The sequence below is a fragment of the Salvelinus namaycush genome, chromosome 7 (assembly GCF_016432855.1).
Source record: "Salvelinus namaycush isolate Seneca chromosome 7, SaNama_1.0, whole genome shotgun sequence".
Lineage (NCBI taxonomy): Eukaryota > Metazoa > Chordata > Actinopteri > Salmoniformes > Salmonidae > Salvelinus > Salvelinus namaycush.
The window spans coordinates 1572483-1594847 of NC_052313.1; the positions used below are offsets into that span (position 1 = coordinate 1572483).

The 22365-nt window shown below is 46.4% G+C and overlaps 1 protein-coding gene across 1 annotated transcript in view; it reads left to right on the forward strand.

The window, feature by feature from the left end:
* Positions 1-22365, forward strand: part of LOC120050271 (collagen alpha-1(V) chain-like) — a 165752-nt gene that overhangs the window by 141324 nt on the left and 2063 nt on the right. Inside the window, exons 35-43 of the mRNA XM_038996849.1 lie at positions 331-438; positions 825-878; positions 16226-16279; positions 17034-17141; positions 18588-18641; positions 18764-18799; positions 18916-18969; positions 19109-19346; positions 22071-22183. Of these exons, the coding sequence (XP_038852777.1) occupies positions 331-438; positions 825-878; positions 16226-16279; positions 17034-17141; positions 18588-18641; positions 18764-18799; positions 18916-18969; positions 19109-19346; positions 22071-22183 (819 nt within the window). The remainder of the gene's footprint in view (positions 1-330; positions 439-824; positions 879-16225; positions 16280-17033; positions 17142-18587; positions 18642-18763; positions 18800-18915; positions 18970-19108; positions 19347-22070; positions 22184-22365) is intronic.

The window sequence follows — 22365 nt, forward strand, 5'->3', positions numbered from 1 at the left end:
GATCTAGAACACATAGAGAGACCCAGAACACATGAAGAGATCCAGAACACGTATAGAGATCCAGAACACATGAAGAGATCCAGAACACATGAAGAGATCCAGAACAAATGAGAGATCCAGAACACATGAAGAGATCCAGAACACATATAGAGATCCAGAACACATAAAGAGATCCAGAACACATGAAGAGATCCAGAACACATAAAGACATGTTGTTTACCTGCTAGACAGACGCATGACATTACACAGAGAGCATCTATCGAACCAGATGGAAATGACATGTGGACATCTAGAGTTGTGTCATTGTGACAGTCTTGTCCTGTACTATAGGGTGAGTCTGGAGCCGAGGGACCCCCAGGTAAAGCTGGCCCCGTCGGCCCCCAGGGGCCCTCGGGGAAGACCGGTCCAGAAGGTCTGCGTGGAATCCCCGGCCCCGTTGTAAGTCTGAGATCCTAAGTTTATCATCTTTCCTTAAATTCACATGCACACGTACACACACACACACACACACACACACACACACACACACACACACACACACACACACACACACACACACACACACACACACACACACACACACACACACACAGAGAGAGAGAGACCAAACAGTCCTAAAGCCGTCTGACAACAGTGCTCATGGAATAATCGATAGTACCATTTGGCTTGTCCTTTATACATTTCTGTTGTTTATTCAAACACACTTTTTTTGTGGTATTCCTGCAATGAATCATGGTGCCGGGCACAGGAAATCAATATGAGGCCATGGGAGTTACAGAAGATTGTAATACTGAACTATAATTGGATGGCTTTTCTCTTCTCAGGGTGAACAAGGTATTCCTGGTTCTTCTGGACAAGACGGCCCACCTGGACCTATGGTCAGCAGAGATAATAAGCCCTCTCTCTCTCTCTCTCTCTCTCTCTCTCTCTCTCTCTCTCTCTCCCTCTTTCTCTAGTGCTCTCCTCTCTCTCTCTCCTCTCCTCTCTCCCTCTTCTCTCTCTCCCTCTCGCAGTGCATGCTGGGAGTTTTTTGGAGTTTGAGTGTTTGATGTGGAGGGCTCTGTCCTAACTCATTTTCTTGGTGTTTTCTTTCAATTTTATTTTCTATGGTGGAGGTTTAATGCACTATTTGTTTTAGCGGTATCCACAGGTTTTTTCAGAGTTAGGGTGGAAGAGGACAGAGTTTTAGTTTCCTGGGGTTCGGAAGGTGCTGTTTGCGCGATGGCTTCTCAGCCTAGCGTGGAGAAGACGCTGTCGATATGGCATGGATTCAGGTGTGTTCCTGAGCATGGAGTTAAAGTGGAGGAGGTTCTGCTCGCAGTCGGTGAACAGGAAGGAGCTGAATTTATACATTCTGCTTCTAGAATGAACAAAGCTGTGGTTGTGTTCATGAAAAGAGCAAATTTGGTTGGTAGGCTAATTGCTAGTGGAATATTAAGGAGTGTGTTGGTGCCAATTTCACCTCTCTCTACCCCTTCGACAAGAGTGGTAGTTGCAAATTTGCCTCCGTTTTTTTTACGAATGATCAAATCAGGAAAGATCTTAGTCGTTTTGGTAAGTTTGCTAGCGGTTTTCGTGTACTGTCAACAGGTTTTCAGGTAGATGCCGTTAATCACGTTGTTTCGTTCAGGAGGCAAGTGTTTATGTTTCTGAATAACAATGAGCAACAGCTAAATGTGCATTTTAAAGTGAGGCATGGGGAGGAGCTCTATGCAGGGTTTGCCAGCACAGATAGTCTACGGTGTTTTGAGTGTGGGGATTTGGGGCATAAGAGCTTTGCGTGCCCACATAAAGGCCGTAGACAAGGTGAGGGTACAAGCGCCAGTGGGGGAAATCGAGGTCAACATGCAGGGGGTAATGAAATGCAGAAAGCAGAGGCTGGGCCTAGTCATGCCAGGGATGGTGGCGTAGATGAGGCTGGGCCTAGTCAGGCTAGAGATGGTGGGGTAGCTGAGGCTGGGCCTAGTCAGGCTAGAGATGGTGGGGTAGATGAGGCTGGGTCTGGTCAGGTTATGGATGGTGATGTAGATGAGGCTGGGTCTAGTCAGGTTATCCTAGTGGATGAGGATAGTATAGTGGGGAAGTGTAAGAGACCAGGGGGGAGGAGTAGGGAGTCAAGCGGAAAAGGAAAAAGGGTGTGGTCAAAGGCAGCATGGAAACTTTGCCTATTGCTGTGGGGGATGCCCTGACCAGAGAGGAAGGGCAGGTGGTCAGGGTGGGAGATAGAGATGAGGAGGAAAGTGAGTCTGAGGAAGAGGAGTTATTTTTTTCAGACTCTTCTTCAATGGGTCCGGAGCTGACAGCCAGTCAAGCAGAGGGGTCAAAGTACACGTTGAGAGAACTGACAAGCTTCCTGAATGAGACTAAGGGTAAAAAAGTTAATCTTGAGGCTTTTTTTTCTGATCCGAGAAAGTTTGTAAGATCTGTACAACATGCTCTGAAAAATGAGGGGCATGGTGTCCTCTCACCCAGGAAACGGTTTAGGTTGAGGAAGTGGGTCACAACAGTGCGTACGAGTCTACCTTCAGACACTGTTTAGATGTATAGTTTCTGACACTGGGGCTTTTTGAGCTTTGCTATTGGTCTCTTTCTTTGCTGGCTTTTCTCCCACTTCTTATGGAGACTCTTCAGGTAGGATCGCTCAATATAAATGGCGCCAGAGATGCGGGAAAAAGGAGTGTGTTGGGTTAATATGTAAAACCAAAACAAGTACAGGTGTTGCTCCTTCTTTGGTTTGGAAAGACAGAGCGGTGAAGCCAAGGGTATGCTACGGCTGTCTGATGGGCGGGTGACCTCTGTGGTGGGGCAGATGCGGGAGCGGACTGTGGAGTTTTATACTGAGTTGTATAGGGCAGAAGTGTGTGATCCTATGTGTGCTCAGGTCTTGTTCGCAGGACTCCCTAAGCTCTCTCTGGCACAGAGGGATGAAATGGACATTCCTCTGTTGTCTCATGAACTGGCAAAGGCCGTAACCCAGATGTCCCCCGGTCGTGCACCGGGGGTCGATGGACTCCCAGTGGAGTTTTATAAAAAATTCTGGGGAATAATTGGACAGGACTTCTTTTGTGTGTTGCGTGAATGCGTCAGGGTAGGAGAGTTGCCGATGTGCTGCCGACGGGCAGCTCTGACTCTCCTGCCCAAAAAAGGGGACTTGTGTGAACTTAAGAACTTAAGAACTGGAGGCCTGTGGCATTGCTCTGTGTGGACTACAAGATATTTGCCAAGGTCCTCTCTAACAGACTGAAGTCCCATTTGGACTCGATAGTACATAAGGACCAAACATATTGTGTACCGGGACGCTCAATCACGGACAACAACTAATCAGGGACATGTTGGGCTTGTCGAGAGGTTCTAATGTGAACTTTGGACTGGTCTCTTTAGATCAAGAGCAGGCTTTTGATAGAGTGGACCATGAGTATCTGTTTAATGTGATGTCTGTGTTTGGGAAGAGTTTTTTGACCTATGTGAAGCTGTTGTATGCTGGTGCATCATGTATGGTCAAGGTGGGAGGGGGGTTCAGTAGGCCCCTATCAGGGCAGTTATACACACTAGCCATTGAGCCTTTTTTGGGACTGCTACACAGGAAACTGCAGGGAGTGTGCTGGACAGGCATGGATGTGGTGACAGGCATAGCAGTGTCAGAATATGCAGATTATGTTTCTGTGATGGTCAGGATATGCATGCACTAGAGACCAGTCTGAAGGTGTACGAGGGAGCTTCATCAGCTAAAGTAAACTGGGGCAAGAGCAAAGCTCTGTTATGTGGGGCATGGGGCTTTCAGGGGGTTTGCAGTGGGCTTGTGAAGGGCTTAAAGTGTTGGGGGTGTACCTGGGTTCGGAGAAGTGGGTCAGGAAGAACTTGGAGGGGCTGTCACAGGCAGTAGTGTCAAGACTGGCCAGGTGGAGGTGGCTCCTGTCCCAAGTGTCATATAGAGGGAGGGTGCTGATAATCAACAACCTGGTGGCATTTTCCCTGTGGCATAAACTGGCTTTCCTCAAACCCCCCGCCGGTCTGCTCGCAGACCTGCAACTCAAGCTGGTGGACTTTTTCTGGTCGAGCCATCACTGGCTCTGTTGTATATGACTGTCCACAAAGGAGGACAGGGCCTGGTGGAACTGGAGAGCAGGATGGCTGCTTTCCGGCTAAAGGCGGTGCAGAAACACTAAATATTTTGGTTGAGCAATACATTTATATTCATGATTACAACTTGTGTTTGAAAAAGGTCCAGGAGGCACTGTCTGAGCCGGTAAGGGGGTGTTTGAGTGGCCATGGGGGGAGGGGCCACCAATGTTTCCGCCACTGCAGGTGACGGCAGAGACTGGAGACTGGCAAGGGGGTCTGGAGGACTTGTTAGATTTTAACACTCCGAGCCTGGGGGAGTTTGAAGTGGTGGGAGGTAAAGCCCTCTACAACCTCTGCGTTAAGGTTAGGAACATTAGGAGCCTAACAGGAGTGAAGGCACATCAGTGGCAGGGTCTATGTGGGGAGGAGAGTATGGTGGGTTTTAGATGGAGGGGGCTCTACAAACCCCCAGTACCAAAGAGGTCAGGGGACCTCCAGTGGAGGGTTCTTCATGGAGCCCTGGCCAATAACAGCTGGTTGGCACGGGTTGAACCGGGAATCGGGCAGGGGGTGTCCTTTCTGTGTAATGAGAGAAACTGTGATTCATGTGTTTTCTGTGTGCGCCAGGTTAACGCCATTAATGTCTCTGTTGTAATGTCTGTGTGAGAGGTTGGGGGTGGTTTTTACTGTTGGAATGTCTGTGTGAGAGGTTGGGGTGGTTTATACTGTTGGAATGTCTGTGTGAGAGGTTGGGGGTGGTATTTACTGTTGGAATGTCTGTGTGAGAGGTTGGGGTGGTTTATACTGTTGGAATGTCTGTGTGAGAGGTTGGGGGTGGTATTTACTGTTGTAATGTCTGTGTGAGAGGTTGGGGTGGTTTATACTGTTGGAATGTCTGTGTGAGAGGTTGGGGTGGTTTATACTGTTGGAATGTCTGTGTGAGAGGTTGGGGGTGGTATTTACTGTTGGGGAAGATGTTTCAGGAGATATGGTGTGTTGGGGGGGGGCTGTCTGTATAGCTGGGGAAGATGTTTCAGGAGATATGGTGTGTTGGGGGGCTGTCTGTATAGCTGGGGAAGATGTTTCAGGAGATATGGTGTGTTGGGGGGGCTGTCTGTACAGCTGGGGAAGATGTTTCAGGAGATATGGTGTGTTGGGGGGGCTGTCTGTATAGCTGGGGAAGATGTTTCAGGAGATATGGTGTGTTGGGGGGGCTGTCTGTATAGCTGGGGAAGATGTTTCAGGAGATATGGTGTGTTGGGGGGCTGTCTGTATAGCTGGGGAAGATGTTTCAGGAGATATGGTGTGTTGGGTGGGCTGTCTGTATAGCTGGGGAAGATGTTTCAGGAGATATGGTATGTTGGGGGGGCTGTCTGTATAGCTGGGGAAGATGTTTCAGGAGATATGGTGTGTTGGGGGGCTGTCTGTATAGCTGGGGAAGATGTTTCAGGAGATGTGTTGCGGGGGGCTGTCTGTATAGCTGGGGAAGATGTTTCAGGAGATATGGTGTGTTGGGGGGGCTGTTTGTATTGCTGGGGAAGATGTTTCAGGAGATATGGTGTGTTGGGGGGGCTGTCTGTATAGCTGGGGAAGATGTTTCAGGAGATGTGTTGGGTGGGCTGTCTGTATAGCTGGGGAAGATGTTTCAGGAGATATGGTGTGTTGGGGGGGCTGTCTGTATAGCTGGGGAAGATGTTTCAGGAGATATGGTGTGTTGGGGGGGCTGTCTGTATAGCTGGGGAAGATGTTTCAGGAGATATGGTGTGTTGGGTGGGCTGTCTGTATAGCTGGGGAGGATGTTTCAGGAGATATGGTGTGTTGGGTGGGCTGTCTGTATAGCTGGGGAAGATGTTTCAGGAGATATGGTGTGTTGGGGGGGCTGTCTGTATAGCTGTGGAAGATGTTTCAGGAGATATGGTGTGTTGGGGGGGCTGTCTGTATAGCTGGGGAAGATGTTTCAGGAGATATGGTGTGTTGGGGGGGCTGTCTGTATAGCTGGGGAAGATGTTTCAGGAGATATGGTGTGTTGGGGGGGGGCTGTCTGTATAGCTGGGGAAGATGTTTCAGGAGATATGGTGTGTTGGGGGGGCTGTCTGTATAGCTGGGGAAGATGTTTCAGGAGATATGGTGTGTTGGGGGGGCTGTCTGTATAGCTGGGGAAGATGTTTCAGGAGATATGGTGTGTTGGGGGGGCTGTCTGTATAGCTGGGGAGGATGTTTCAGGAGATATGGTGTGTTGGGGGGGCTGTCTGTATAGCTGGGGAAGATGTTTCAGGAGATATGGTGTGTTGGGGGTGCTGTCTGTATAGCTGGGGAAGATGTTTCAGGAGATATGGTGTGTTGGGGGTGCTGTCTGTATAGCTGGGGAAGATGTTTCAGGAGATATGGTGTGTTGGGTGGGCTGTCTGTATAGCTGGGGAAGATGTTTCAGGAGATATGGTGTGTTGGGGGTGCTGTCTGTATAGCTGGGGAAGATGTTTCAGGAGATATGGTGTGTTGGGGGGGCTGTCTGTATAGCTGGGGAAGATGTTTCAGGAGATATGGTGTGTTGGGGGGGCTGTCTGTATAGCTGGGGAAGATGTTTCAGGAGATATGGTGTGTTGGGTGGGCTGTCTGTATAGCTGGGGAAGATGTTTCAGGAGATGTGTTGGGTGGGCTGTCTGTATAGCTGGGGAAGATGTTTCAGGAGATATGGTGTGTTGGGGGGGCTGTTTGTATAGCTGGGGAAGATGTTTCAGGAGATATGGTGTGTTGGGTGGGCTGTCTGTGTAGCTGGGGAAGATGTTTCAGGAGATATGGTGTGTTGGGGGGGCTGTCTGTATAGCTGGGGAAGATGTTTCAGGAGATATGGTGTGTTGGGGGGGCTGTCTGTATAGCTGGGGAAGATGTTTCAGGAGATATGGTGTGTTGGGTGGGCTGTCTGTATAGCTGGGGAGGATGTTTCAGGAGATATGGTGTGTTGGGTGGGCTGTCTGTATAGCTGGGGAGGATGTTTCAGGAGATATGGTGTGTTGGGGGGGCTGTCTGTATAGCTGGGGAAGTTGTTTCAGGAGATATGGTGTGTTGGGGGTGCTGTCTGTATAGCTGGGGAAGATGTTTCAGGAGATATGGTGTGTTGGGGGTGCTGTCTGTATAGCTGGGGAAGATGTTTCAGGAGATATGGTGTGTTGGGTGGGCTGTCTGTATAGCTGGGGAAGATGTTTCAGGAGATATGGTGTGTTGGGGGTGCTGTCTGTATAGCTGGGGAAGATGTTTCAGGAGATATGGTGTGTTGGGGGGGCTGTCTGTATAGCTGGGGAAGATGTTTCAGGAGATATGGTGTGTTGGGGGGCTGTCTGTATAGCTGGGGAAGATGTTTCAGGAGATGTGTTGGGGGGGCTGTCTGTATAGCTGGGGAAGATGTTTCAGGAGATATGGTGTGTTGGGGGGCTGTTTGTATTGCTGGGGAAGATGTTTCAGGAGATATGGTGTGTTGGGGGGGCTGTCTGTATAGCTGGGGAAGATGTTTCAGGAGATGTGTTGGGTGGGCTGTCTGTATAGCTGGGGAAGATGTTTCAGGAGATATGGTGTGTTGGCTGGGCTGTTTGTATAGCTGGGGAAGATGTTTCAGGAGATATGGTGTGTTGGGGGGGGCTGTCTGTATAGCTGGGGAAGATTTTTCAGGAGATATGGTGTGTTGGGGGGGCTGTCTGTATAGCTGGGGAAGATGTTTCAGGAGATATGGTGTGTTGGGTGGGCTGTCTGTGTAGCTGGGGAAGATGTTTCAGGAGATATGGTGTGTTGGGGGGGCTGTCTGTATAGCTGGGGAAGATGTTTCAGGAGATATGGTGTGTTGGGGGGGCTGTCTGTATAGCTGGGTAAGATGTTTCAGGAGATATGGTGTGTTGGGTGGGCTATCTGTATAGCTGGGGAGGATGTGTCAGGAGATATGGTGTTGTCGTGTCTTTGACTATGCCAGATTAATTGCTATGACATGCTATTCTATAAAATAATTTCTCCGTAATTAATATTACCTGATTGAACTAATCATGTAAATATGAATTAACTAGAGAGGGACACCACGAAACAATATTTATAGAGCTGTTATCTTTCGAATAAACTCTTAAAGATTTAGTAATATTTTCCTAAATAGCAGTCACATTAATCGTCATTTTATTCAGTCTCATCTGAAAGTTGTAAGTCCTTGATTATCTGCAAGAATCCTGGCTAACAAGTTGAATCAGCAATACAAAATTGGGTTTAATTATTTATTTACTAAATACCTAACTAATCACACAGAAACACACATACACAATTAAATCATAACTTGATCACAAATTACGTCATACAGAAAAACGTCCCTAGCGGGCAGAATCGATATGACAGCTTGTTACACAAAGGAAAGGTGTCACGACTTCAACCGAGGCAGGCTCTCCTTCCCGTTCGGGTGGCGCTCGGCGGTCGTCGTCACCGGCCTACTAGCTGCCACTGACTCTTTTTCCTCCCCCTCCTTATGTGTTTATTTGTATCGCCTGGGTTTAGGTAATTGGCAATTAGTGTGGCTTTATTAGTCAGCCAGCCCGTACGCTTCTTTGTGCGGGATTGTTCGTCTGTTGCTTTGGATTTCGGGAGTGGTTATTTGTATTGTGTACTGGGTTTGTCTCCCGTGTTTGTAGACAGGTGTTTATGACACCCAGTAAGTCCGTGTTGGACATTTTGGTTTGCCGGTTGGGCATTAAAGATCACCGTATTGAAGCTCTGCTGTTCCTGCGTCTGATTTCACACCCCCCGACACCCAGGTCGTTACAAAGGGGGGAGTCCTAGTGAAAGAGCGGGAGACTTGACATAGGCGAGCTGTGCTATCGTAAATACAGTATCTTATGCATTCTAAATTACCGCCCATTTGAAGAGGAAAATGCAATCAATATTTACTCTGAGCTGCGCTTCAGTAGGTTGGTGGTAGACGGCCCGTGTCATCAACCCGAGTCCTCTGTCCTTTGAAGAATGTCTCTGGTAGTCACGGGAACACGTTGTGTGTATTAGACGGGATACTTGGACTGTCCTTCCGAACCTGCGTTTAGCTGTTGCTAACTCCAAGGCTAGGAGATATCACTTCTGTAGTGAATACGAGTTCAAAGTTCATACCATTCACAATCAAAGTCCATGCTGATGTTGGCTTCATCTATAGTGATTATCTGAACCATTCTGACACTGGATCGTCATCCTAGCATACCCGGAACAGGAAGTTATATTCTGGGAAAATGGCTTTTATAGTGGAGGGAGAGGGGTGTGTCTGAAAGGTTTATAACCCATTCCTCTTCACAGGGGCGGACCACTGTGAGCAGAGAAACTTATGAAAGCACAGATCTCTCATTTGGAAGCTAAAATTACATTTCATCTCTTCACAAATAATGTCATATTCAAACATTTGAATTAAACAACAATTCCATGTGAATCCGATATCTCTGACATTTAGACTTTCCACAGTAGAGTTTATGTCATTCAATCCTTGATGAGAATGTGTCAGAGGGCAACCGAACTGACATAATATACCTTAAGTACCACCGCATATGTTCAGTTGGTCGAATTACCAGAATATAGTTCATTTCCCCCAACTTCTGATGTTACCAGAACCTCTATGTTAACCCATGGGTTTCCTTATGTCACATCAGTTATAGTAGGGAGAGAGAAAAAGGGGGAAAGAGGTATTTATGACTGTCATAAACCTACCCCCAACCCAACGTCATGACAGTGTGTTGGGTGGGCTGTCTGTATAGCTGGGGAAGATGTTTCAGGAGATATGGTGTGTTGGGGGGGCTGTCTGTATAGCTGGGGAAGATGTTTCAGGAGATATGGTGTGTTGGGGGGGCTGTCTGTATAGCTGTGGAAGATGTTTCAGGAGATATGGTGTGTTGGGGGGGCTGTCTGTATAGCTGGGGAAAATGTTTCAGGAGATATGGTGTGTTGGGGGGGGCTGTCTGTATAGCTGGGGAAGATGTTTCAGGAGATATGGTGTGTTGGGGGTGCTGTCTGTATAGCTGGGGAAGATGTTTCAGGAGATATGGTGTGTTGGGGGTGCTGTCTGTATAGCTGGGGAAGATGTTTCAGGAGATATGGTGTGTTGGGGGGGCTGTCTGTATAGCTGGGGAAGATGTTTCAGGAGATATGGTGTGTTGGGGGGGCTGTCTGTATAGCTGGGGAAGATGTTTCAGGAGATATGGTGTGTTGGGGGGGCTGTCTGTATAGCTGGGGAATATGTTTCAGGAGATATGGTGTGTTGGGGGTGCTGTCTGTATAGCTGGGGAAGATGTTTCAGGAGATATGGTGTGTTGGGGGTGCTGTCTGTATAGCTGGGGAAGATGTTTCAGGAGATATGGTGTGTTGGGTGGGCTGTCTGTATAGCTGGGGAAGATGTTTCAGGAGATATGGTGTGTTGGGGGTGCTGTCTGTATAGCTGGGGAAGATGTTTCAGGAGATATGGTGTGTTGGGGGGGGCTGTCTGTATAGCTGGGGAAGATGTTTCAGGAGATATGGTGTGTTGGGGGTGCTGTCTGTATAGCTGGGGAAGATGTTTCAGGAGATATGGTGTGTTGGGGGGGCTGTCTGTATAGCTGGGGAAGATGTTTCAGGAGATATGGTGTGTTGGGGGGGCTGTCTGTATAGCTGGGGAAGATGTTTCAGGAGATATGGTGTGTTGGGGGGGCTGTCTGTATAGCTGGGGAAGATGTTTCAGGAGATATGGTGTGTTGGGGGGGGCTGTCTGTATAGCTGGGGAAGATGTTTCAGGAGATATGGTGTGTTGGGGGGGCTGTCTGTATAGCTGGGGAAGATGTTTCAGGAGATATGGTGTGTTGGGGGGGCTGTCTGTATAGCTGGGGAAGATGTTTCAGGAGATATGGTGTGTTGGGTGGGCTGTCTGTATAGCTGGGGAAGATGTTTCAGGAGATATGGTGTGTTGGGGGGGCTGTCTGTATAGCTGGGGAAGATGTTTCAGGAGATATGGTGTGTTGGGGGGGCTGTCTGTATAGCTGGGGAAGATGTTTCAGGAGATATGGTGTGTTGGGTGGGCTGTCTGTATAGCTGGGGAAGATGTTTCAGGAGATATGGTGTGTTGGGGGGGCTGTCTGTATAGCTGGGGAAGATGTTTCAGGAGATATGGTGTGTTGGGTGGGCTGTCTGTATAGCTGGGGAAGATGTTTCAGGAGATATGGTGTGTTGGGGGGGCTGTCTGTATAGCTGGGGAAGATGTTTCAGGAGATATGGTGTGTTGGGGGGGCTGTCTGTATAGCTGGGGAAGATGTTTCAGGAGATATGGTGTGTTGGGTGGGCTGTCTGTATAGCTGGGGAAGATGTTTCAGGAGATATGGTGTGTTGGGGGGGCTGTCTGTATAGCTGGGGAAGATGTTTCAGGAGATATGGTGTGTTGGGTGGGCTGTCTGTATAGCTGGGGAAGATGTTTCAGGAGATGTGTTGGGTGGGCTGTCTGTATAGCTGGGGAAGATGTTTCAGGAGATATGGTGTGTTGGGGGGGCTGTTTGTATAGCTGGGGAAGATGTTTCAGGAGATATGGTGTGTTGGGTGGGCTGTCTGTATAGCTGGGGAAGATGTTTCAGGAGATATGGTGTGTTGGGGGGGCTGTCTGTATAGCTGGGGAAGATGTTTCAGGAGATATGGTGTGTTGCGTGGGCTGTCTGTGTAGCTGGGGAAGATGTTTCAGGAGATATGGTGTGTTGGGGGGGCTGTCTGTATAGCTGGGGAAGATGTTTCAGGAGATATGGTGTGTTGGGGGGGCTGTCTGTATAGCTGGGGAAGATGTTTCAGGAGATATGGTGTGTTGGGTGGGCTGTCTGTATAGCTGGGGAGGATGTTTCAGGAGATATGGTGTGTTGGGTGGGCTGTCTGTATAGCTGGGGAGGATGTTTCAGGAGATATGGTGTGTTGGGGGGGCTGTCTGTATAGCTGGGGAAGTTGTTTCAGGAGATATGGTGTGTTGGGGGTGCTGTCTGTATAGCTGGGGAAGATGTTTCAGGAGATATGGTGTGTTGGGGGTGCTGTCTGTATAGCTGGGGAAGATGTTTCAGGAGATATGGTGTGTTGGGTGGGCTGTCTGTATAGCTGGGGAAGATGTTTCAGGAGATATGGTGTGTTGGGGGTGCTGTCTGTATAGCTGGGGAAGATGTTTCAGGAGATATGGTGTGTTGGGGGGGCTGTCTGTATAGCTGGGGAAGATGTTTCAGGAGATATGGTGTGTTGGGGGGCTGTCTGTATAGCTGGGGAAGATGTTTCAGGAGATGTGTTGGGGGGGCTGTCTGTATAGCTGGGGAAGATGTTTCAGGAGATATGGTGTGTTGGGGGGCTGTTTGTATTGCTGGGGAAGATGTTTCAGGAGATATGGTGTGTTGGGGGGGCTGTCTGTATAGCTGGGGAAGATGTTTCAGGAGATGTGTTGGGTGGGCTGTCTGTATAGCTGGGGAAGATGTTTCAGGAGATATGGTGTGTTGGCTGGGCTGTTTGTATAGCTGGGGAAGATGTTTCAGGAGATATGGTGTGTTGGGGGGGGCTGTCTGTATAGCTGGGGAAGATTTTTCAGGAGATATGGTGTGTTGGGGGGGCTGTCTGTATAGCTGGGGAAGATGTTTCAGGAGATATGGTGTGTTGGGTGGGCTGTCTGTGTAGCTGGGGAAGATGTTTCAGGAGATATGGTGTGTTGGGGGGGCTGTCTGTATAGCTGGGGAAGATGTTTCAGGAGATATGGTGTGTTGGGGGGGCTGTCTGTATAGCTGGGGAAGATGTTTCAGGAGATATGGTGTGTTGGGTGGGCTATCTGTATAGCTGGGGAGGATGTGTCAGGAGATATGGTGTTGTCGTGTCTTTGACTATGCCAGATTAATTGCTATGACATGCTATTCTATAAAATAATTTCTCCGTAATTAATATTACCTGATTGAACTAATCATGTAAATATGAATTAACTAGAGAGGGACACCACGAAACAATATTTATAGAGCTGTTATCTTTCGAATAAACTCTTAAAGATTTAGTAATATTTTCCTAAATAGCAGTCACATTAATCGTCATTTTATTCAGTCTCATCTGAAAGTTGTAAGTCCTTGATTATCTGCAAGAATCCTGGCTAACAAGTTGAATCAGCAATACAAAATTGGGTTTAATTATTTATTTACTAAATACCTAACTAATCACACAGAAACACACATACACAATTAAATCATAACTTGATCACAAATTACGTCATACAGAAAAACGTCCCTAGCGGGCAGAATCGATATGACAGCTTGTTACACAAAGGAAAGGTGTCACGACTTCAACCGAGGCAGGCTCTCCTTCCCGTTCGGGTGGCGCTCGGCGGTCGTCGTCACCGGCCTACTAGCTGCCACTGACTCTTTTTCCTCCCCCTCCTTATGTGTTTATTTGTATCGCCTGGGTTTAGGTAATTGGCAATTAGTGTGGCTTTATTAGTCAGCCAGCCCGTACGCTTCTTTGTGCGGGATTGTTCGTCTGTTGCTTTGGATTTCGGGAGTGGTTATTTGTATTGTGTACTGGGTTTGTCTCCCGTGTTTGTAGACAGGTGTTTATGACACCCAGTAAGTCCGTGTTGGACATTTTGGTTTGCCGGTTGGGCATTAAAGATCACCGTATTGAAGCTCTGCTGTTCCTGCGTCTGATTTCACACCCCCCGACACCCAGGTCGTTACAAAGGGGGGAGTCCTAGTGAAAGAGCGGGAGACTTGACATAGGCGAGCTGTGCTATCGTAAATACAGTATCTTATGCATTCTAAATTACCGCCCATTTGAAGAGGAAAATGCAATCAATATTTACTCTGAGCTGCGCTTCAGTAGGTTGGTGGTAGACGGCCCGTGTCATCAACCCGAGTCCTCTGTCCTTTGAAGAATGTCTCTGGTAGTCACGGGAACACGTTGTGTGTATTAGACGGGATACTTGGACTGTCCTTCCGAACCTGCGTTTAGCTGTTGCTAACTCCAAGGCTAGGAGATATCACTTCTGTAGTGAATACGAGTTCAAAGTTCATACCATTCACAATCAAAGTCCATGCTGATGTTGGCTTCATCTATAGTGATTATCTGAACCATTCTGACACTGGATCGTCATCCTAGCATACCCGGAACAGGAAGTTATATTCTGGGAAAATGGCTTTTATAGTGGAGGGAGAGGGGTGTGTCTGAAAGGTTTATAACCCATTCCTCTTCACAGGGGCGGACCACTGTGAGCAGAGAAACGTATGAAAGCACAGATCTCTCATTTGGAAGCTAAAATTACATTTCATCTCTTCACAAATAATGTCATATTCAAACATTTGAATTAAACAACAATTCCATGTGAATCCGATATCTCTGACATTTAGACTTTCCACAGTAGAGTTTATGTCATTCAATCCTTGATGAGAATGTGTCAGAGGGCAACCGAACTGACATAATATACCTTAAGTACCACCGCATATGTTCAGTTGGTCGAATTACCAGAATATAGTTCATTTCCCCCAACTTCTGATGTTACCAGAACCTCTATGTTAACCCATGGGTTTCCTTATGTCACATCAGTTATAGTAGGGAGAGAGAAAAAGGGGGAAAGAGGTATTTATGACTGTCATAAACCTACCCCCAACCCAACGTCATGACAGTGTGTTGGGTGGGCTGTCTGTATAGCTGGGGAAGATGTTTCAGGAGATATGGTGTGTTGGGGGGGCTGTCTGTATAGCTGGGGAAGATGTTTCAGGAGATATGGTGTGTTGGGGGGGCTGTCTGTATAGCTGTGGAAGATGTTTCAGGAGATATGGTGTGTTGGGGGGGCTGTCTGTATAGCTGGGGAAAATGTTTCAGGAGATATGGTGTGTTGGGGGGGGCTGTCTGTATAGCTGGGGAAGATGTTTCAGGAGATATGGTGTGTTGGGGGTGCTGTCTGTATAGCTGGGGAAGATGTTTCAGGAGATATGGTGTGTTGGGGGTGCTGTCTGTATAGCTGGGGAAGATGTTTCAGGAGATATGGTGTGTTGGGGGGGCTGTCTGTATAGCTGGGGAAGATGTTTCAGGAGATATGGTGTGTTGGGGGGGCTGTCTGTATAGCTGGGGAAGATGTTTCAGGAGATATGGTGTGTTGGGGGGGCTGTCTGTATAGCTGGGGAAGATGTTTCAGGAGATATGGTGTGTTGGGGGGGCTGTCTGTATAGCTGGGGAAGATGTTTCAGGAGATATGGTGTGTTGGGTGGGCTGTCTGTATAGCTGGGGAAGATGTTTCAGGAGATATGGTGTGTTGGGGGGGCTGTCTGTATAGCTGGGGAAGATGTTTCAGGAGATATGGTGTGTTGGGTGGGCTGTCTGTATAGCTGGGGAAGATGTTTCAGGAGATATGGTGTGTTGGGGGGGCTGTCTGTATAGCTGGGGAAGATGTTTCAGGAGATATGGTGTGTTGGGGGGGCTGTCTGTATAGCTGGGGAAGATGTTTCAGGAGATATGGTGTGTTGGGGGGGCTGTCTGTATAGCTGGGGAAGATGTTTCAGGAGATATGGTGTGTTGGGTGGGCTGTCTGTATAGCTGGGGAAGATGTTTCAGGAGATATGGTGTGTTGGGGGGGCTGTCTGTATAGCTGGGGAAGATGTTTCAGGAGATATGGTGTGTTGGGTGGGCTGTCTGTATAGCTGGGGAAGATGTTTCAGGAGATATGGTGTGTTGGGGGGGCTGTCTGTATAGCTGGGGAAGATGTTTTGGATATACGGTTGTAGAAGTGGTGAGTTGTTTTGGGTATTGTTGTTTTGGGTATTGTTGTTTTGGGTATTGTTGTTTTGGGTATTGTTGTTTTGGGTATTGTTGGTGATGTTGGTTTGTATCATGTGGTAGATGGAAAGATGAGTATGGTACATGTATGCAGTACAGGATATATTTAGGTGTTTTATTTTTAAGGGGGGGGGGGGTTTAAATGAAATGAGAAAGTTTCAGTAAAGAAAGACAAAAAGTCAGCCTCTCTCTCCTCTCCGCTCTCTCACTCTCTTCTCTCTCTCTCTCTCTCTTTTTATAGTGCTCTCTCTCTCTCTAATTACTCTCTTTCTAGTTGTCCATCTCATTGTCTCTCTCTAGGTATTTTTTCCTTCCGTTCTTTCTCTCCCGAGGTGGTGTAATTGATGTCTAACCATCTTGTCTCTGTGATAATTAGGGACCCCCTGGTCTCCCAGGTCTGAAGGGTGACCCCGGCACCAAGGGTGAAAAGGTGAGCCCGCCTCAATTTCCCCTCCTAAAGAACTTATTGATTTGATTTCTCCGATCCGTGAAGGGGTTGGGAGTTTAACCTGTAGTGGGTTGGAGACGATGGCCATGAGCGTGGCTGGGATTGGACCTGCCACTCATCTAAACCTTATAACCAGGTTCTCTAGAAAGGTCAAACTAAATATTTAGGTTGAGCAATACATTTAAATTCATGTATTCGATACAACTAGTGTTTGAAACTAAAAGTTACTCCGAATATGCAGCAAACTAAAAGTGACATTTGGAGAAATCTGGTAGCCAGTTTGAATTGAATAGGACCCTACCACATTGCCGGCACCATTTGATGCAGAGCGTCAGATCTGCCCGTAAAGTCAGTAACGAAGCACAGGACACTGCTGTTGAGAGCAGGATTGGCAGCTCTTCATTTTCATTTGTGTGGCCATTTTTCATGTTTTCAGATCAATGGGACTGAAGAGGGCACTCATATTTACCAGACGTTGTTGTGGATATTGTCCTCGGTTACATTTAGAGAAATTCTGGGTAACTATTTGTCAGTCGAAGAAAAGAAAAAAAATTCTGTGAAAATGATTTCAGATGTGTAGAATGAGTGTTTCCGATTTTGTATTTTACTTGATGGAATGGTAACAGCTATAGCAGGGTTGTACAGGTGCCAGGCATGGAATCGTCTTCTAAACCTTTTTACTGTAAGTATCATGTGGTCCCAATCCTTACTGCTCTTGTTTGTTTGTGTCCTACAGGGTCATCCAGGTCTGATCGGTCTGATTGGACCCCCTGGCGAGCAGGGAGAGAAGGGAGACAGAGGCCTGCCTGGACCCCAGGGTTCTCACGGAGGCAAGGGCGACGGTGTAAGTGATTAATGACCTCATCACCTTGCCATTCGTCAACCTATTTACCTTCCAGCAGGAAATAAAATGCCATTGGTGTGATTGCCGCCACCTACTGTTGACTGAACAAGTCGTTCATAATGCTACATTATCTGCTTGATACGGTGCAGCTAACACTCATATAGACTTATGCATTGAGCCTATACCATTCCTAAATAAATACTCGACTTGACCATTACTCATACACAATTATACAAGCTTCCTCTGTGGAGATGGGAGAACCTTCCAGAAGGACAACCATCTCTGCAGCACTCCACCAATCAAGGCCTTCATGGTAGAGTGGCCAGACAGAAGCTACTCCTCAGTAAAAGACACATAACAGCCTGCTTGGAGTTTGCCAAAAAGCACCTAATGGTCTGATGAAACCAAGATTGAACTCTTCGTGCCAAGCGTCACGTCTGGAGGAAACCTGGCACCATCCCTACGGTGAAGCATGGTGGTGGCAGCATCGTGCTGTGGGGAAGTTTTTCACTGGCAGGGACTGGGAGACTAGTCAGGATCGAGGCAAAGATGAACGGAGCAAAGTACATAGATCCTTGATGAAAACCTGCTCCAGAGCGCTCAGGACCTCAGACTGGGGCGAAGGTTCACCTTCAAACAGGACAACAAAGCCAAGACAACGCAGGAGTGGCTTCGGGACAGGTCTCTGATTGTCCTTGAATGGCCCAGCCAGAGCCCGGAATTGAACCTGATCGAACATCTCTGGAGAGACCTGAAAATAGCTGTGCAGCGACACTTCCCATCCTACCTGACAGAGCTTGAGAGGATCTGAAGAGAATAATGGGAGAAACTCCCCAAATACAAGTGTGCAAAGCTCGTAGCATCATACCCAAGAAGACTCAAGGCTGTGATCACTGCCGAATGTGCTTCAACAAAGTACTGAGTAAATTATTTGATATTTCAGTTTTTTATTTGTAAAATAGCAAAAATGTCAAAAAAGATTATGGGGTAATGTGATGATTGATAACAATTGAATCAATTATAGAATAAGGATGTAACCTAACAAAATATGTAAAAAGTCAAGGGGTCTGAATACTTTCCGAAGGGACTGTATCTCTTTTAGGCTTCAGAAACAGAATAATGGGGGTCTCCATCTATCTGTCTCTATGTTAGGCTTGAAAAACAGAAGAATACAGGTCTCCATCTATCTGTCTCTATGTTAGGCTTGAAAAACAGAAGAATACAGGTCTCCATCTATCTGTCTCTATGTTAGGGTTGAGAAACAGACGAATGGGGGTCTCCATCCATCTAGCTGTATTACTCACCAAAATAGCACAAAGACATCGGAAATACCAGCAACTTTTCAGGGCTCATGAAAACGTTGCAAAAGGTTGTTAATGTTTCCCTTGCAATCTACCACTCGTTATCCCACTGTTGTCTTACTGATGTCTGGTCTCTTCTCCCCAGGGTATCAGTGGAGCTTCAGGTCCTCTCGGTCCCCCTGGCCCTCCTGGTCTGCCTGTAAGACCGCCCCCTGTTTTCTCTGGTTTATTTAGAGTATAATCTCATAGTTAACATGTCCATGTAATGATACAACATAGTCATCTCTTTACTGATCATACCATCTTTGTTGTCTCTTCCAGGGCCCTGGAGGTCCTAAGGGAGCTAAGGGTTCATTGGTAAGTTCTGTTCAACAACTCTTTTTATCAACTGAGAGTACCGTGACAGTCATTTTATAGGTGTGTTTGTGAAATCCAGAATTAACAACATGTCTAAATCTCCATGCTCTTTCCAGGGTCCTGCTGGTCAGAAGGGAGACACCGGTACGATTGGTTCACCTGGTCCTCCTGTGAGTATTACTTTTACTTTCATTTTGGTGTCTTCTCTAAGACCCGAAAATAGGGCACTTCCGTCTTTAGCTGGAATTCATGAAGTTATTTGTAGAAATCGCTGTGACACTGTGGGATATTTTCTTTCTTCCTCTATAGGGTCCCCCTGGTGAGGTGATCCAGCCACTGCCCATCCAGTCGCCCAAGATGAACCACAGACACGCAGACATGCAGGCGGACGCGGCGGCTACCATGATGGACTACGGAGAGGACATCTTTGGCTCGCTCAACAACCTCAAACAGGACATGGAGAGGATGAAGTACCCCATGGGCACACAGAACAACCCAGCCAGGACCTGCAAAGACCTGCAGCTCGCCCACCCAGAGTTCACCAACGGTGAGTCACAGAGAGGGGGAATCATGGGTAATATGCTAATGCTATGGCTGTGATTTGTGGCCATTTTGTTTATCTAGACAAGGAAGCCGTGAATGCTGTTTGCTCATTTGGTAGCGATGCCATTGGAATGTATATGATATATTTTCAGGTAGAGTGTATTGCAGTGGTGAATTTGAATAGCACTGAGAACAAGACCTCATTGAGGTTATACCTAATATTAACAGACCTCAGTGAGGTTAGACCTAACATTAACAGACCTCATTGAGGTTAGACCTAACATTAACAGACCTCATTGAGGTTATACCTAACATTAACAGACCTCATTGAGGTTATACCTAACATTAACAGACCTCATTGAGGTTATACCTAACATTAACAGACCTCATTGAGGTTATACCTAACATTCCTCAGTGAGGTTAGACCTAACATTTCTCAGTGAGGTTAGACCTAACATTAACAGACCTCATTGAGGTTATACCTAACATTAACAGACCTCATTGAGGTTATACCTAATATTAACAGACCTCATTGAGGTTAGACCTAACATTAACAGACCTCATTGAGGTTATACCTAACATTAACAGACCTCATTGAGGTTATACCTAATATTAACAGACCTCAGTGAGGTTAGACCTAACATTAACAGACCTCATTGAGGTTAGACCTAACATTAACAGACCTCATTGAGGTTAGACCTAACATTAACAGACCTCATTAAGGTTAGACCTAACATTAACAGACCTCAGTAAGGTTAGACCTAACATTAACAGACCTTCAGTGAGGTTAGACCTAACATTAACAGACCTCATTGAGGTTATACCTAACATTAACAGACCTCATTGAGGTTAGACCTAACATTAACAGACCTCATTGAGGTTAGACCTAACATTAACAGACCTCATTGAGGTTAGACCTAACATTAACAGACCTCATTGAGGTTATACCTAACATTAACAGACCTCATTGAGGTTATACCTAATATTAACAGACCTCAGTGAGGTTAGACCTAACATTAACAGACCTCATTGAGGTTAGACCTAACATTAACAGACCTCATTGAGGTTAGACCTAACATTAACAGACCTCATTAAGGTTAGACCTAACATTAACAGACCTCAGTAAGGTTAGACCTAACATTAACAGACCTTCAGTGAGGTTAGACCTAACATTAACAGACCTCATTGAGGTTATACCTAACATTAACAGACCTCATTGAGGTTAGACCTAACATTAACAGACCTCATTGAGGTTATACCTAACATTAACAGACCTCATTGAGGTTAGACCTAACATTAACAGACCTCATTGAGGTTATACCTAACATTAACAGACCTCATTGAGGTTAGACCTAACATTAACAGACCTCATTGAGGTTAGACCTAACATTAACAGACCTCATTGAGGTTAGACCTAACATTAACAGACCTCATTGAGGTTAGACCTAACATTAACATACCTAATTGAGGTTAGACCTAACATTAACAGACCTTCAGTGAGGAACGTTTGAGGTTTGTTTTTGCCAAACTTGATACAGAGAAATGGCAGGTCATTCTTTGACCTTTAAATAAATAAAAAAATTACTTTTATTTACTCAGGACAACCCATTGAGACCAAGGTCTCATTTACTCCCAACTATGAATAATTCAGATGTCTCATAGTTAGACAGCAAGTCAGACAATTTTCTAAGAGCAATTGAGAGGGCCGCAGGATGACAATAATCTCCCGCTGGTGTTAGTTGGGCATTTTTACCCAAGGCCCACATTTAGGACTAGACAGTCAAATTGCTTTGGGACAGAGGTGGTGATTCACACCGTAACATTCACATTTTTCTGCATGAATATGGTGACACCCTCACCTCTGTCAGATCTGCAGTATTACACATTATGTTAATTCAGAGACACACCAGTAATCTGTGTTAGTTTGAGAAATCAGAATTACAATAAAATACATTTTCGTAATCAAACTTCTGACATTTTACATGAATCAGTCCAAGGCCACAGCTGTAGGATTTCAGATCAGACGGAGTCTCTAACACAAACATGCTATGATCATTAACCCTCTATATGAAATAGCCATGGGGTTGTCTTGAAATGGTACGGTATACTGTAGATACAAGATGGCTTACAACTGTACCATTTGGTCTATGGCTGGAACAAGGACGTGGATTAATACAAGACGCAAGGAGGGTTACCTGTTTCGGCCAAGTACTGACATCACATCACTTAGTACCTTTTTAAATGTTTACACTGAATGTTAGAAGATCTGTTGTTGCTAAACATATGAACATATTATTTTTATATCTATTTAAGCATGACATGTATTAGCATGATGTACGTAATCTGTAATCTTCCATGATCAAACACACAGGTGTCATAGTTCTGTTATAATCTCCACCCGGCACAGCCAGAAGAGGACTGGCCACCCCTCATAGCCTGGTTCCTCTCTAGGTTTCTTCCTAGGTTTTGGCCTTTCTAGGGAGTTTTTCGTAGCCACAGTGCTTCCAGACCTGCATTGCTTGCTGTTTGGGGTTTTAGGCTGGGTTTCTGTACAGCACTTTGAGATATCAGCTGATGTAAGAAGGGCTATATAAATACATTTGATTTGATTCATAGAACAGTTAAACGAGTTAGTGACATTTTGTAGTTTTGTAGTTTTCGGTTGTCGGTGGAACCTTAGAACTACAGATTCAGGTATTTTATTGTGTCGTTGGGTTTTGTTCCACAGGCGAGTACTGGATAGATCCTAACCAGGGATGTTCAGGGGACTCGTTCTCTGTCCACTGTAACTTCACGGCTGGAGGAGAGACCTGCATCTTCCCAGATAACAAGTTCAGAGGAGTGAGTAGCATTTCATTTCCTCCAAGAGGACGACACACACACACACCTGCTCATACTATCAAGTTAAGCATAGAGTCAAGCCATAGTCTTGTTCGATTGATAATGTTCTGATAGGATCACTCATACATGTACACATTACCTCAACTAACCGGTGCACATTGACTCTATACCAGTACCCCCTG